This window comes from Salmo salar, chromosome 04 (genome assembly GCF_965601325.2).
Source record: "Salmo salar chromosome 04, fSalSal1, whole genome shotgun sequence".
NCBI classification, from domain to species: Eukaryota; Metazoa; Chordata; class Actinopteri; order Salmoniformes; family Salmonidae; genus Salmo; species Salmo salar.
Genome location: NC_138294.1, coordinates 42,964,460 through 42,978,234, shown reverse-complemented (window position 1 = coordinate 42,978,234; position 13,775 = coordinate 42,964,460). Strand labels below are relative to the sequence as shown.

At 46.5% G+C, this 13,775-nt stretch overlaps 1 protein-coding gene across 1 annotated transcript in view; it reads left to right on the top strand.

Annotated features, from left to right (window-relative positions):
* Positions 1-10,545, top strand: part of LOC106602812 (sodium-dependent phosphate transport protein 2A-like) — a 58,728-nt gene extending 48,183 nt beyond the window's left edge. The window contains exon 9 of the mRNA XM_045716242.2: positions 10,257-10,545. Coding sequence (XP_045572198.2) covers positions 10,257-10,545 — 289 coding nt within the window. The remainder of the gene's footprint in view (positions 1-10,256) is intronic.
* The last annotated feature ends 3,230 nt before the right edge of the window (positions 10,546-13,775 follow it).

Here is a 13,775-nt window from a genome sequence, read left to right as displayed (position 1 = left end):
AGATGAACCTTTCTCAGCTGTCTTCATCTCGCAGTGTTTTACAGCTGCAATATGACTGTATTAATCTTATATAGCTTCATACAGAACTGAACACTTTACTCAGCACTCCATAATACTCTCTAATTACTGAGGTAAGTTTTGTGGTCTGTGCTATTTGTTCAAGCATCCTCGACTTTAATGAGATTCCTCATATAGTGGCACATTGGATTTGTCATTGGAACCAACACTCACAAGGCTAGTGCCCATAATTGTTCACTATTCCTCCTATACTGTCTGTGCTTGAAGCGACACAATGGACAGACTTGTTGTGTGCTGAAGTATTTGTTATGTTGTGCGGTCAGAACATTTAATCAACCGGTGATTGTCAAGCAAATAACTGTCGGTCTAACGGTAATTGACCGTTAATTAACATAAACACATTTAGCATCTCCTGGCCTCCACGCATAGCCTACAAGCCACTGATGCAGACCTTTGGAACATTTACATTTTAAAAAGTCTAATAATTCCATTTAATGTAGCCTACAGCATCACAATATATCCATTATTTATTTTAGACAGGTCTAAAGAAGCATGATATGAAGAAAATGTAGTCTATTTCAGAAGAACAGAGTAGAACAATGAGTAATCCTTATGTTAGGTCCTGATCTGGCTATGCCATATGGCTGTGGGCTACACTAGTTCATTTAGCAGACAAGATTTGCTTAGAATTTTGTGGCATTGTTTTTTATATTATTTTATAATATGAAGAATACAATTGAACAGAGCTTAAAAATAGAAAGGATATTTTCTCCAAACGATTTCATAGGAAGTGCACACGTGGCTTTTCTGTGTTGAGCGGTTATGAAACTGGTCCTCCAATATGCATAATTTAGTTATTTATGCAACTTTAGTTGTGATACAATTATTGGGCAATATGTTTTGATTCGTAATACATTCTAAGGCTGAATGATGAGACTCTAATGATGATTTGAAAAAAGTTGCAAGCTGCACACACTTCCTCAGTCTCTCATTTACAATTTGACAAGCACTTGATAATATTCTCACCAGGCCTCGAATTTCCCAGTGGCATCCCCCTTGTGTGGCCGTAATGCCCCCTAAAAAAATGAATGCCTTTTGCGGCCAAAGTGGCCTTTGTGCCCTTGGGCTGAAAATAATCATTATAATTCCTGGCTACCTTGCTCCGAAGCACCTCTTCCTCACATGGCTCTCTCAGACGTAGCCAATACCTGTCAAGTGATCGGGTCCTTCTCACAGGCATCTCAGCTAAGAAGTAGGCTACAAGTGAATGAAGACAGACACATCAGGGACGCAACTACGCGTCCCTCATCGAATTCTGAGGCGCATATTGAAGATGTTAGAACTGTCCACATTTACCTTTCGTCAGCCAACAAAATGATTAGCCCTAACGAACAGTAAAAGCACTAGCCTATGTCAATCTACTATCCCCCATAGTACAAAAGTTTACCTATTCTATTTGTCAACTTGGCCTTCTGTGCAATAAATAAATGTTCCAAACATACTCTGGGACAGTGTGGGATGTGATAGATCCCAAATTAATACGAACATTAGAGTCAATAAAAAAAAAAAGCTTATACAACAGATCATAAGGTTTAGCTTAAAATGTTGATAAACTATTAGGCTATTTCTTCACATTATAAGTGCAGCAATGTGCACATGGCAGTAGGCTATAAGCGTGAATGTTCCAAAATGCAATCAATTAGCGGGAAAACACTTTTTCGAAAGTGACGGCAAATGCGATTATGCAAGAACAAAGTTCTTTGAAGAACCTAAGGGTTCTTGGCACTGAAAATTGCCCCCAAAAGGTTCTTCCAAGAACCCCATAGAAGGTGGGGTTCATCGAGAGACTTACTTAGTTGTTGGGGGTTCATGCAGGAATCTAACTGCCCAACTGAAACATTTGGATTTGAATTTGAAAGGACAGCAGGTGCAGACACTTAACAAAGAAAATGAGAGATCTTCTCAATTTAAGGTAAGGTTTGTCCCTTGTATGATCTAAATTGATATTGTTTTATGAGGGGTGCAGCTGTCTAAGGCACGACATCTCAGTGCAAGAGGCGTCACTACAGTCCCTGGTTCGTATCCAGGCTGTATCACATCCGGCCGTGATTGGGAGTCCCATAGGGCGGCGCACAATTGGCCCAGTGTCGTCCGGGTTTGGCCGGGGTAGGCCGTCATTGTAAATAAGAATTTGTTCTTAACTGACTTGCCTAGTTAAATAAAGGTTAAATAAAAGAAATGATGGACACAAATTAAATGGATATCAAATCAACAAAGAGGGAACAATATGTATGCTATAATAATATGTTGAAGGCTAGCTGTATTGGGTGCAGATGACTGAACTGCTCACTTTTGTGTCTGTGCCTGCAGGTATACAGACAAGGAGGCATACAAAGGTATGTCAATTGGTATTGGTATGTAATGCAGATCACATGAACCATCCTCCTCCCTTACCTCATCAATGAAAATCCCATTTTCAGTTTTTGTTCATTCACATTCACCACTAAAACCAAAGTATGAATACTGTCGTGTGCATGTTTTGTTAAACATCTGTGTAATGACTATTTGGGGGATTCACAGACTTCACCCTCCCAACACATTGATGAATATAACAGGAAACCTGTTCCATCACCATACACTGCAAAATCATTCTGGCTATGAATACGGAGAACATCAACACATTAACATCAACACACCAGAGGGTATACCCATTGGACTTGGGGCTCTGACATGATGCGAGACATGATGTCCCAGATGTGCTCAATTGGATTCAGGTCTGGGGAACGGGCGGGCCAGTCCATAGCATCAGTGCCTTCCTCTTGCAGGAACTGCTGACACACTCCAGCCACATGAGGTCTAGCATTGTCTTGCATTAGGAGGAACCCAGGGCCAACCGCACCAGCATATGGTCTCACAAGGGGTCTGAGGATCTCATCTCGGTACCTAATGGCAGTCAGGCTACCTCTGGTGAGCACATGGAGGGCTGTGCGGCCCCCCAAAGAAATGCCACCCCACACCATGACTGACCCACTGCCAAACCGGTCATGCTGGAGGATGTTGCAGGCAGCAGAACGTTCTCCACGGCGTCTCCAGACTCTGTCACGTCTGTCACGTGCTCAGTGTGAACCTGCTTTCATCTGTGAAGAGCACAGGGCTGGCTATGGATACGGATCATTTGCCAATCTTGGTGTTCTCTGGCAAATGCCAAACGTCCTGCACGGTGTTGGGCTGTAAGCACAACCCCCACCTGTGGACGCGGGCCCTCATACCACCCTCATGGAGTCTGTTTCTGACCGTTTGAGCAGACACATGCACATTTGTGGCCTGCTGGAGGTCATTTTGCAGGGCTCTGGCAGTGCTTCTCCTGCTCCTCCTTGCACAAAGGCGGAGGTAGCGGTCCTGCTGCTGGGTTGTTGCCCTCCTACGGCCTCCTCCACGTCTCCTGATGTACTGGCCTGTCTCCTGGTAGCGCCTCCATGCTCTGGACACTACGCTGACAGACACAGCAAACCTTCTTGCCACAGCTCGCATTGATGTGCCATCCTGGATGAGCTGCACTACCTGAGCCACTTGTGTGGGTTGTAGACTCTGTCTCATGCTACCACTAGAGTGAAAGCACCGCCAGCATTCAAAAGTGACCAAAACATCAGCCAGGAAGCATAGGAACTGAGAAGTGGTCTGTGGTCCCCACCTGCAGAACCACTCCTTTATTGGGGGTGTTTTGCTAATTGCCTATAATTTCCACCTGTTGTCTATTCCATTTGCACAACAGCATGTGAAATTTATTGTCAATCAGTGTTGCTTCCTAAGTGGACAGTTTGATTTCACAGAAGTGTGATTGACTTGGAGTTACATTGTGTTGTTTAAGTGTTCCCTTTATTTTTGAGCAGTGTATATACATATTTTAATTTGTTATTGTTCTGAACCAACTGCCCTCAAGTTGTAGTTCATTTCATATCTATGCTTCAGAAACAACAATGTGCTATTCTTGATTGTTGACCAATGACCAGTCATCAGAATTGGGTGGGCACGCATATCTACACCAGAAATAACTTCCTTTCCTCCAGTTTTGCCTGATCATTTTCAGATAGCCAGTAGCCATCCAAACTAGGCCTATACGTCTAAAGATAAGCAGCTGTAACATAGCACTGCCTTCAATATTATGGGATGAAGGTGTAACATAGTCTGTCGAATTTATTAAGATATTTGTGAGGAAGAACAGGGCTACCCGGCTGGCAATGAGCACTCTGCAGGCAGGCTGCCCTCCAAAGTGACGGTGCGATGCAGACAGAACATACTTTCCAACTGATCCTGCAACCACCTCTACAAGTAGGCCATATGATTTAGCTTGCTCTGGACTGCAGAGAAGTGACATGATACAACCCTAGTTGATATGTCAGCTAACATGAATGACTTTCAGCTCCAAATGCAGGTATACAACGCAGTTTATTTCTGTATACTATCTTGCATTTTGAAAGTGCATCACCATTTATATCTGTAATGACAGGCTACATTTGTGCAGCAATTGTGCGAGCATGTTCGCGCGTGCATGTGTGTGAGCGGAGGTCACAGGTTTTGTACCACTCCTTTTTGGGGGTCACGGTGTCACGCCCTGACCAGGTGAACTCGGGTATATTGGGTCAGGGTGTGTCATGTTAGGTATTTTTCATTGGTTTGTGTTTGGTTTACGTTTTAGCCTTGTGTAGGCTCTAGGTGGGTTATTTCTATGTTGGGTTCTGTCGATTCCCAATCAGAGACAGCTGTCGCTAATTGTCTCTGATTGGGATCACATTTAAGTTGCTGTTTTCCCCACGCTGTTTGTGGGGTGTTGTCTCTTTGTTTGAGCACGTAACGTATCTGCATTTTTCTTGATTTTTGTGTACATGTTTAATTCCAGTGTGTTGAATAAACATGTGTTCGCTCCCAGCAGCGTTTTGGTCTGCTTCCTCGTCACCAGGCGACGAACGTTACAGAACACCCCACCGAACCAGGACCAAGCAGCGGGAGGAAAAGGAGCGCGAGAGATGGGCTCGCGAGGGGAAGGAGTTCTGGACCTGGGAGGAGATCATGTCGGGGAAAGGACCCTGGCGGAAGGATTCCCAGGTCGAGGAGGTAAAGCCAGCCGGTAGACGGAGTCGCAGGCGGCGGTCGAGGAGGCCCTGAAAACACCCCCAATACATTTTTTGGGGGGGGCTAATGGGGTGGTCCGGAAGGGCAGAGGAAGAGCCCAGACCACTGCTCTCGTGGGGATGACGGCGGAGGAAGAGACGAAGATGATGAGGCAGTTGATTGAGGACCTGCAGAGGGAAGATCTGGAGGAGGAGCCATGGTATGCGGAGTTGCGCGCTGTGTCGCCAGTGCGCCCGCACAGCCCGGTGCGTCCGGTGGACATGCCCAGCACATGCCGTGCTAGGATGGGCATTCAGCCAGGACAAGTGGCTAAACCGGCTCCACGCTTCAGGTCACCAGTACGTGTTCACAGTCCTGTCTGGCCCGTCCCTGCTCCCCGCACCAGGTTGGTGGTGCGTGTCCCCGGTCCTGTCCGGCCCGTCCCTGCTCCCCGCACCAGGCTAGTGGTGCGTGTCCACAGTCCTGCCCGGCCCGTCCCTGCTCCCCGCACCAAGCCATGGTATGCGGAGTTGCGCGCTGTGTCGCCAATGCGTCCGCACAGCCCGGTGCGTCCGGTGGACATGCCCAGCACATGCCGTGCTAGGATGGGCATCCAGCCAGGACGAGTGGCTAAACCGGCTCCACGCTTCAGGTCACCAGTACGTGTTCACAGTCCTGTCTGGCCCGTCCCTGCTCCCCGCACCAGGTTGGTGGTGTGTGTCCCCAGTCCGGCCCGGCCCGTTCCTGCTCCCCGCACCAAGTCAGTGGTGCGTGTCCCCAGTCCTGTCCGGCCCGTTCCTGCTCCCCGCACCAGGTTAGTGGTGCGTGTCCCCAGTCCTGTCCGGCCCGTCCCTGCTCCCCGCACCAAGTCAGTGGTGCGTGTCCCCAGTCCTGTCCGGCCCGTCCCTGCTCCCCGCACCAGGTTAGTGGTGCGTGTCCCCAGTCCTGTCCGGCCCGTTCCTGCTCCCCGCATCAGGTTAGTGGTGCGTGTCCCCAGTCCTGTCCGGCCCGTCCCTGCTCCCCGCACCAGGTTAGTGGTGCGTGTCCCCAGTCCTGTCCGGCCCGTCCCTGTTCCCCGCACCAGGTTGGTGGTGCGTGTCCCCAGTCCGGCCCGGCCCGTTCCTGCTCCCCGCACCAAGTCAGTGGTGCGTGTCCCCAGTCCTATCCGGCCCGTCCCTGCTCCCCGCACCAAGTCAGTGGTGCGTGTCCCCAGTCCTGTCCGGCCCGTCCCTGCTCCCCGCACCAGGTTAGTGGTGCGTGTCCCCAATCCTGTTCCGGTCGACGGCTCCGCACCGGAGCCTGAGCATGCCGCTCCACAGTGGTCCAGTCCGGGCCAGAGGGGTAGGGTTAAGGTGAAGGCGGGGGAGAGAACACGCCCGGGGCCAGAGCCTCCACCGAGGGTGAGGCGCCCACCCGGGTCCCCCCCCCCTAATAGACTTAAGTTTGGTGCGCCGGGAGTACGCACCGTTGGGGGGGGGGGGGGGGGGGGTTCTGTCACGCCCTGACCAGGTGAACTCGGGTATATTGGGTCAGGGTGTGTCATGTTAGGTATTTTTCATTGGTTTGTGTTTGGTTTACGTTTTAGCCTTGTGTAGGCTCTAGGTGGGTTATTTCTATGTTGGGTTCTGTCGATTCCCAATCAGAGACAGCTGTCGCTAATTGTCTCTGATTGGGATCACATTTAAGTTGCTGTTTTCCCCACGCTGTTTGTGGGGTGTTGTCTCTTTGTTTGAGCACGTAACGTATCTGTATTTTTCTTGATTTTTGTGTACATGTTTAATTCCAGTGTGTTGAATAAACATGTGTTCGCTCCCAGCTGCGTTTTGGTCCGCTTCCTCGTCACCAGGCGACGAACGTTACACACGGGTCAAAAAGTTTGAAAGCCCACTGGGTACAAGAACTCCGGCAATCAGTGACGTACCCCGATTGGCAGCACCACTTTGAGGTAATGTTGTTACAACGAGCCTCAATTGGTTTATGTGGTAAAAGGCATCCTAGCAACCGGGTGGCACCCAGCACGGGACCATATGCAATAAAAATAAAAAACATTATCATGGAGGTTACCCTACCCAGCAGTCGCAGGTACGGACGACAAAGCACTTTGTAAACTAGCTGGGAATGGGACAGACAAATTAACCCCTTCTGTGGTAACACAGGCAATCCATCATTTAATCTGAATCCTGCAAAACCAACATAAAGTCATTATGCCAATTTGCAAGGTGATGTCAAAATCCTATTGGAATCCAGCCTGAGTGTAGATATCCAACAATTTTAACTTTTATTCACCCACAATCTGCATTCTACAATCTGCATTCAGAATGACTACCAGAGTTAGAAAGATGAATAAATGAGACTACTGTATGTAAACCATTGAAACAGGAACAATCGTTTTAGTAGCTGGTGCAATAAATCCAAATAAGTTTGAATTAGTTTAGAACATTTTAGATTATTTATCTTTGTGTATAGAGCATGCTGGGAACTATGATAATCATGAGTGTGGTTTTGCAGACCAGCTTGACCAGCTAGAAGACCATGCTGGACCAGCATACCCCCCCCCCCCCCCCAATTATTCTTTATTTATTCAGGGCTTCTTTGTCAGGGGTGAGGGTGATGTGTGTAACAATTTTATTTTGCATATCAGGAAGGGTTCTTTACTGCTGTGATCCACCAGGTTTTCCTTTTCTGCCATGAAATGTTACATTGTTAGCTGAATTAAGGTGTTGTTGGTTTAAAAGCAGGGCTCTAGACAAACTTTTTCCACTCATGCTACCAACCTTTTCGGTTGATGGAACCAGCACATGATTTGGTCGCACGAATGACCTGACCCGTGTCCCATATGACCTGACCTATGTCCCATAATGTACCTGTATTCCATACAGAACCAGGCTAGTAATGACTGGCCATCTTTTAAATTAGCATGCTGTTGACATTCAGGTAACTTTTTTCACAAAAACATTTGTTTTGGTATCAGCTTGAGCCCTGAATAGGAGACTTTGTTGCTGAATGCTGGTTACTATAGCATATACCTCACTTGGGATTTGAACTCACAACTTCTTGGTTCCTAATTAACTAAATTTCCTGCTACCCCACAAGGTCTGTGGGCATGACAGATTGGCCACAGATTTAAAGGCACGAATACATTTCTTCACTTTGCTAAAAGTTGTCCAGAATCAAGTAAATAATTGTCAGATTTTGGGCAGAAGTGCATTAATGTTTCAGTAGTGCCACTAGGTACAGCTTTATTAGCAAGAACATACACAGAGTGTATAAAACATTAGGTACACCTTCCTAATATTGAGTTGCACTCCCTTTTACCCCCAGAACAGCCTCAATTCATCAAGGCATGGACTCTACAAGGTGTCAAAAGTATTCTACAGGGGCACTGGTGTCAAGATCGCTATCTTCAAACTCCCGATCATAAATAAACCAAGGCGCAGCGTGCATGGAATTACACATCTTTTTAATGAAAATAAAACTCACCAAAACAACAAAACAGGAGGAAACCATGACGTTCTGGGGCTCCTCAAAGGCAGCTACACAAAAACAATATCCCACAACTAAAGGTGGAAAAAAAAGGCTGCCTAAGTATGATTCCTAATCAGAGACAACGATAGACAGCTGCCTCTGATTAGGAACCATACTCGGCTCAACACAAAGAAATAGGCGAACTAGATTGCCCACCCCACATCACACCCTGACCTAACCAAACTAGAGGAAAATAAACGTCTCTCTAAGGTCAGGGCGTGACAGCTGGACCATGTTGACTCCAATGTTTCCCACAGTTGTGTCAAGTTGGCTCGATGTCCTTTGGGTGGAGGACCATTCTTGATACACACTGGAAACTGTTGAGTGTGAAAAACCCAGCAGTGTTGCAGTTCTTGACACACCCAAACCAGTGAGCTTGGCAGCTACATTACCAGTCAAAAGTTTGGACACATTTACTCATTAAAGGATTTTTCTTTATTTGTACTATTTTCTACATTGTAGACATCGAAACTATGAAAGAAAACATATGGAATAATGTTGTAACCAAAAAATTGTTACATCTAAATAGATGTTATATTTGAGATTCTTGAAAGTAGACACCCTTTGCCTTGATGACAGCTTTGGTTACTACATGATTTCATATGTATTATTTCATAGTTTTAATGTCTTCACTATAATTCACAGTGTAGAAAATAGTAAAATACAGAAACCCTTGAATGAGTAGGTGTGTCCAAACTTTTGACTGGAGATGTACTACCATACCCCGTTCAAAGGCACTTAAATATTTTGTCTTACCCATTCACCCTCTGAACAGCACACATACACAATCCATGTCTCTATTGACTCAAGGCTTAAACATTCTTCTTTAACCTGTCTCATCCCCTTCATCTACACCAATATAAGTGGATTTAAGTGACATCAATAATAGACTACAGTTTTTAACTGGATTCACCTGGTCAGTCTATGTCATGGAAAGAGCAGCTGTTCCTAATGTTTTATACACTCAGTGTATATCTACACATTCTCAAAATTAGGGTACAGTTAGGGTACAGTGTTGTTCACCGTGGTACAAAAAGTTCAAAGGTACACATAAGGTACCTTCAGAGGTACACATAGGAACTCACATGGTACTGGTCGGTTCCTTTTAGGGCACATGTGTGGACAATCTAGTATAATGGTAAAACATTTTGGCAAATATTTTAAACATAAGGTCACTGCGCTTTTTAAATGTAGGTGGGGTGCATTTGCATGTTTAGGGGCATGATCTAATAATATATGATTGTGCCAACCATCAGTGGAAGTGTTGTATCAGTTTAAGTGGTTGATGGTTATGTTGGGCATGCTATTTTAAAGAGCTGCACTGATAAGAATTCGTTGTGCATTTCACAGTAACTTAATTGAACTTGTCTGGAAGTTACTGTGAAATTTGGTTACCTAACTACCAATCAACTGTCAGTAAGTTATTGTATAATTCAGACTAACTTAATAACCAGTAACTGCTAGTAACTCACTGGCAATTAACTGCTAGTAACTCATTGGCAATTAACTGCCGGTAACATACTGGCAGCTTCACTGGCATCAACTAACGGGCCTCAATGACATCACAGTGAAGAACCTCTACCCGCTACCAATCATCTCCTCAGCCTTCGAGCCGCTCCAGGCAGGGGGGAAGCCAGCACCCTAGCTTTCCCCCTGTCTGAACTCACCTCTCTGAAGGTTCCTTTCACATGGTACCCAGCTGCTGACCGGGCATTCCGGGACCTCAAACAAGTTCATCCTGACACGTCCCGCCAGTTTGTGCTGGGGGCCGATGCATTGGATGTTGGAGTGGTGGCGGTTCTGTCCCAGCTTTCGGCCCTGGACCTGAAGTTACATCCCTGTGCCTTCTTCTCCAATCGTCACGGAGAGGAATTACGATGTGGGGAATTGTGAGCATCTCGCTGTGAAGATGGCATTGGAGGAGTGGAGGCACTGGCTGGAGGGGGCAGAACATCAGTTCATTATGTGGACAGACCACAAGAACTTGGAATATCTCTGCACCACCAAGCGGCTCAATTCCAGGCAAGCTAGGTGGGCTCTGTTTTCCACCTGGTTCAACTTCTCCCTCTCATCCCAACCGGGATCCAAGAAACTCAAGCCGGATGCACTGTCAGCCCCACGGCTACACCCCCGGAATCCGAGACCATCCTTCCCACCTCGTGCTTGGTGACGGCACTCAGTTGGGGAATAGGGAAGCAGGTCCGGGAGGCGCAGAGTTCCCAGCCGAACCTCGGGGGGGGGGGGGGGGACCCAAACAACCGGCTGTTTGTTCCGGACACTATCCACTCCTCGGTCCTGGAGTGGGCGCACTCCTCCAGGCTTGCCTGCCACCCAGGCTCCCGTCAGACCCTGGCCTTTGTGCGACAATGCTTTTGGTGGCCTACCATGATTCCTGATGTCTCCGCGTTCATCACCTCCTGCACGATTTGTGCGCAGAACAAGACACCACTGCAAGCTCCGACTGGTCTACTCCAACTTCTGCCTGTTCCTCACCGTCCCTGGTCTCACATATTCCTGAACTTTGTCACGGGTCTTCCCCCATCTGATGGCAACACCGCCATCCTGACAGTTGTGGACCGGTTTTCCAAAGCCGCCCACTTCGTTCCTCTCCCAAGCTACCCTCCACCAAAGAGACGGACCAGCTCATGGTGCAGCATGTCTTACGGATCCATGGACTCCCAGTGGACATGGTCTCTGACCGGGGTCCTCAGTTCTCGTCCCAGTTCTGGAAGGCACACTCATTGAGTCGTCGGCCAGCCTGTCCTCCGGTTTCCACCCTCAGTCCAATGGCCAGTCGGAGCGAGCCAACCAAGACCTGGAGACTACTCTTTGCTGTCTGGTGTCGTGTCTTTGGCATCATTAAAACTGAAGACATATTTATCAAATAACTCTCTGTAATTATTATTACGCGATTAACCTGATTAATCATGTAACTGTAATTAACTAGGAAGTCGGGGCACCAAGGAAAATATTCAGATTACAAAGTTATAATTTTCATAATATAACTTTCAGATATTTTACTATCTGAACAATTAGTCTTCTGATTAATGACGTATTATTTACCTCATGTCAGTCTCATTCTAAACGTCGTAAATTGTTGGTTATCTGCACGAACACAGTCTTCACTATGAGTCATCCATACATCAATTGTCTTAAAATCATTTATTTACTAACTAAGTAATTCACAGAAATGCATAACAAACAGTAGATATCGTTACAAAGAAATGATAGAGGAATGTGCCCTAGTGGGCTAAACCGGCATGGCGGCTTGTTAGACAAAAGAGGGATCAACTGAGAAGGCACTACAGAGTTGATAATTATAACAATTGAAATGCTAATCCTTTGCACATGAACGCTCACTCATTCGGGAACAACTGCAATCAATATATATATTTACGCTCAGTGTTGTCGGGATCTCTGTTGAAAAGTTTATTTCTGTTGGAGAGTCTGTCCGCCCTCTCTCTCTCTGTCGTGGTTAGAATGGATAGTTCAGAGTGACATTCATTCATGTCGTTATAGAATAGCTGTTTTCAGAGGTTGTCGGTCTTCGCGTTCAATGATACCGAATTCCTAGCTGCAGATTAGTAATTAATATCAAAGACTTATTCTTATTCTGTTGGTATCGATAGTCTAAGAGTTTAACCACGTGGTATGGTTAAAAGTTTAGCAAGAGGTAAGCTGGTCTCCAACCTTTAGCCATCTCGTAATTGAGGTAAGCTCGGTCTGGTGATAGAAAACCTCGGTGGGGGTTTTATTTGGGTTTTATTCAGAAAAGGGCCTGTCCCATGACGCCAGACCATAACTGTGCTCATGGGCGGTCCTCGAATTTAGTTAAGACTCCAAAGGGAATTGGAGTTTCCTTCATTAAACAGTCCAAAATCACATTACACAATTTCACAAACAGTTCCATCCTTATTCATTCATTTTATACAACCATTTAAATGTAAGTCTCATACCTGAGACTCTTCTATAAACATGATTATGGTAATGTGGCCGTATTGTCTCTCATGAGTGTCACAAAATTGTACCAAATGGACCAGTTCGTAGCTGGATTCTTCACCGATCTTTTATACCTTCTCCAGAACCTGAATATTGTTCAGTTGTCAAGTTCTGTGAGGTAGAAGAATTCCTTTGTTTGGTCTATGAAAACTCACTCTCTCTCTCTATACTGGGGCCATGAAGCAGGATCTTCTCATAGGAATTTACGACCTCTTCTGACCACAGCAGCCTGGGTGTGGGAGACAGAGGTAGGGGGATGGTTCATAGAAAACCCAAAGAGGGCAACGTCATGACAGTGGTCTCCGCCAACCTCACCACCTGGAGCAAGCAACTAGTGTCGGTCAAAAACGGCCACAACACCCTTCCCTGCTCTGCCACGTGTCTCTTGCCCTTTGAGTGTTCCATGGGTTATCAGCCCCAGCTGTTTCCGGGTTAAGAGGAAGAGGTCGGCATACTCTTGGCCCAGATGTTTGTCCGCCGCTGTCGCCGTACCTGGAAGAGAGCCCGGTCGGATTTTCTCAAGACTGACCTCCAGGTATTGATGACAAGCGGACCGCCACCGGACCCTGTTTCCCCAGTATCATCTCGAGCAGAAGGTATGGCTGGCCACCTGTGATCTGCCCCTCCGGGTGGAGTCCTGCAAACTTTCCCCCCGGTTTATCGGCCCTTTCCCATCTCCAAAATCATTAGCCCCTCTGCTGTTCGTCTTCTGTTGCCCCGTACCCTCCATATACATCACCCTTTCATGTGTCATTTTGCCTACCCCTGTTCTAGTAATAACCTTTTGTTACTTCGACACTGTCTGCATCTGGGTCTTCCCTGAAATGTGATAAAGAGAGTATTCATCTATATTTTGTAGCTGTCTATTTACCCCCACAAACTGATACAGGCACTAAGACCGCACTCAATGAGCTGTATAGGGCAGGGGTTCTTAAACTTTTTCATCGTGGGACCCAAAATAGAAATTCTGTGGTTTCCTGGGACCCAAGCTTATGAAAACATGTAACTACACGTAAATATTGGTACATTTAATTGCCCTTATGCCACCCTAAAACAAATGCAATACAGTCAAATAACAATGAAATTAAATATAAATAGCTATTCATGTTTATTTTTTCCCCATT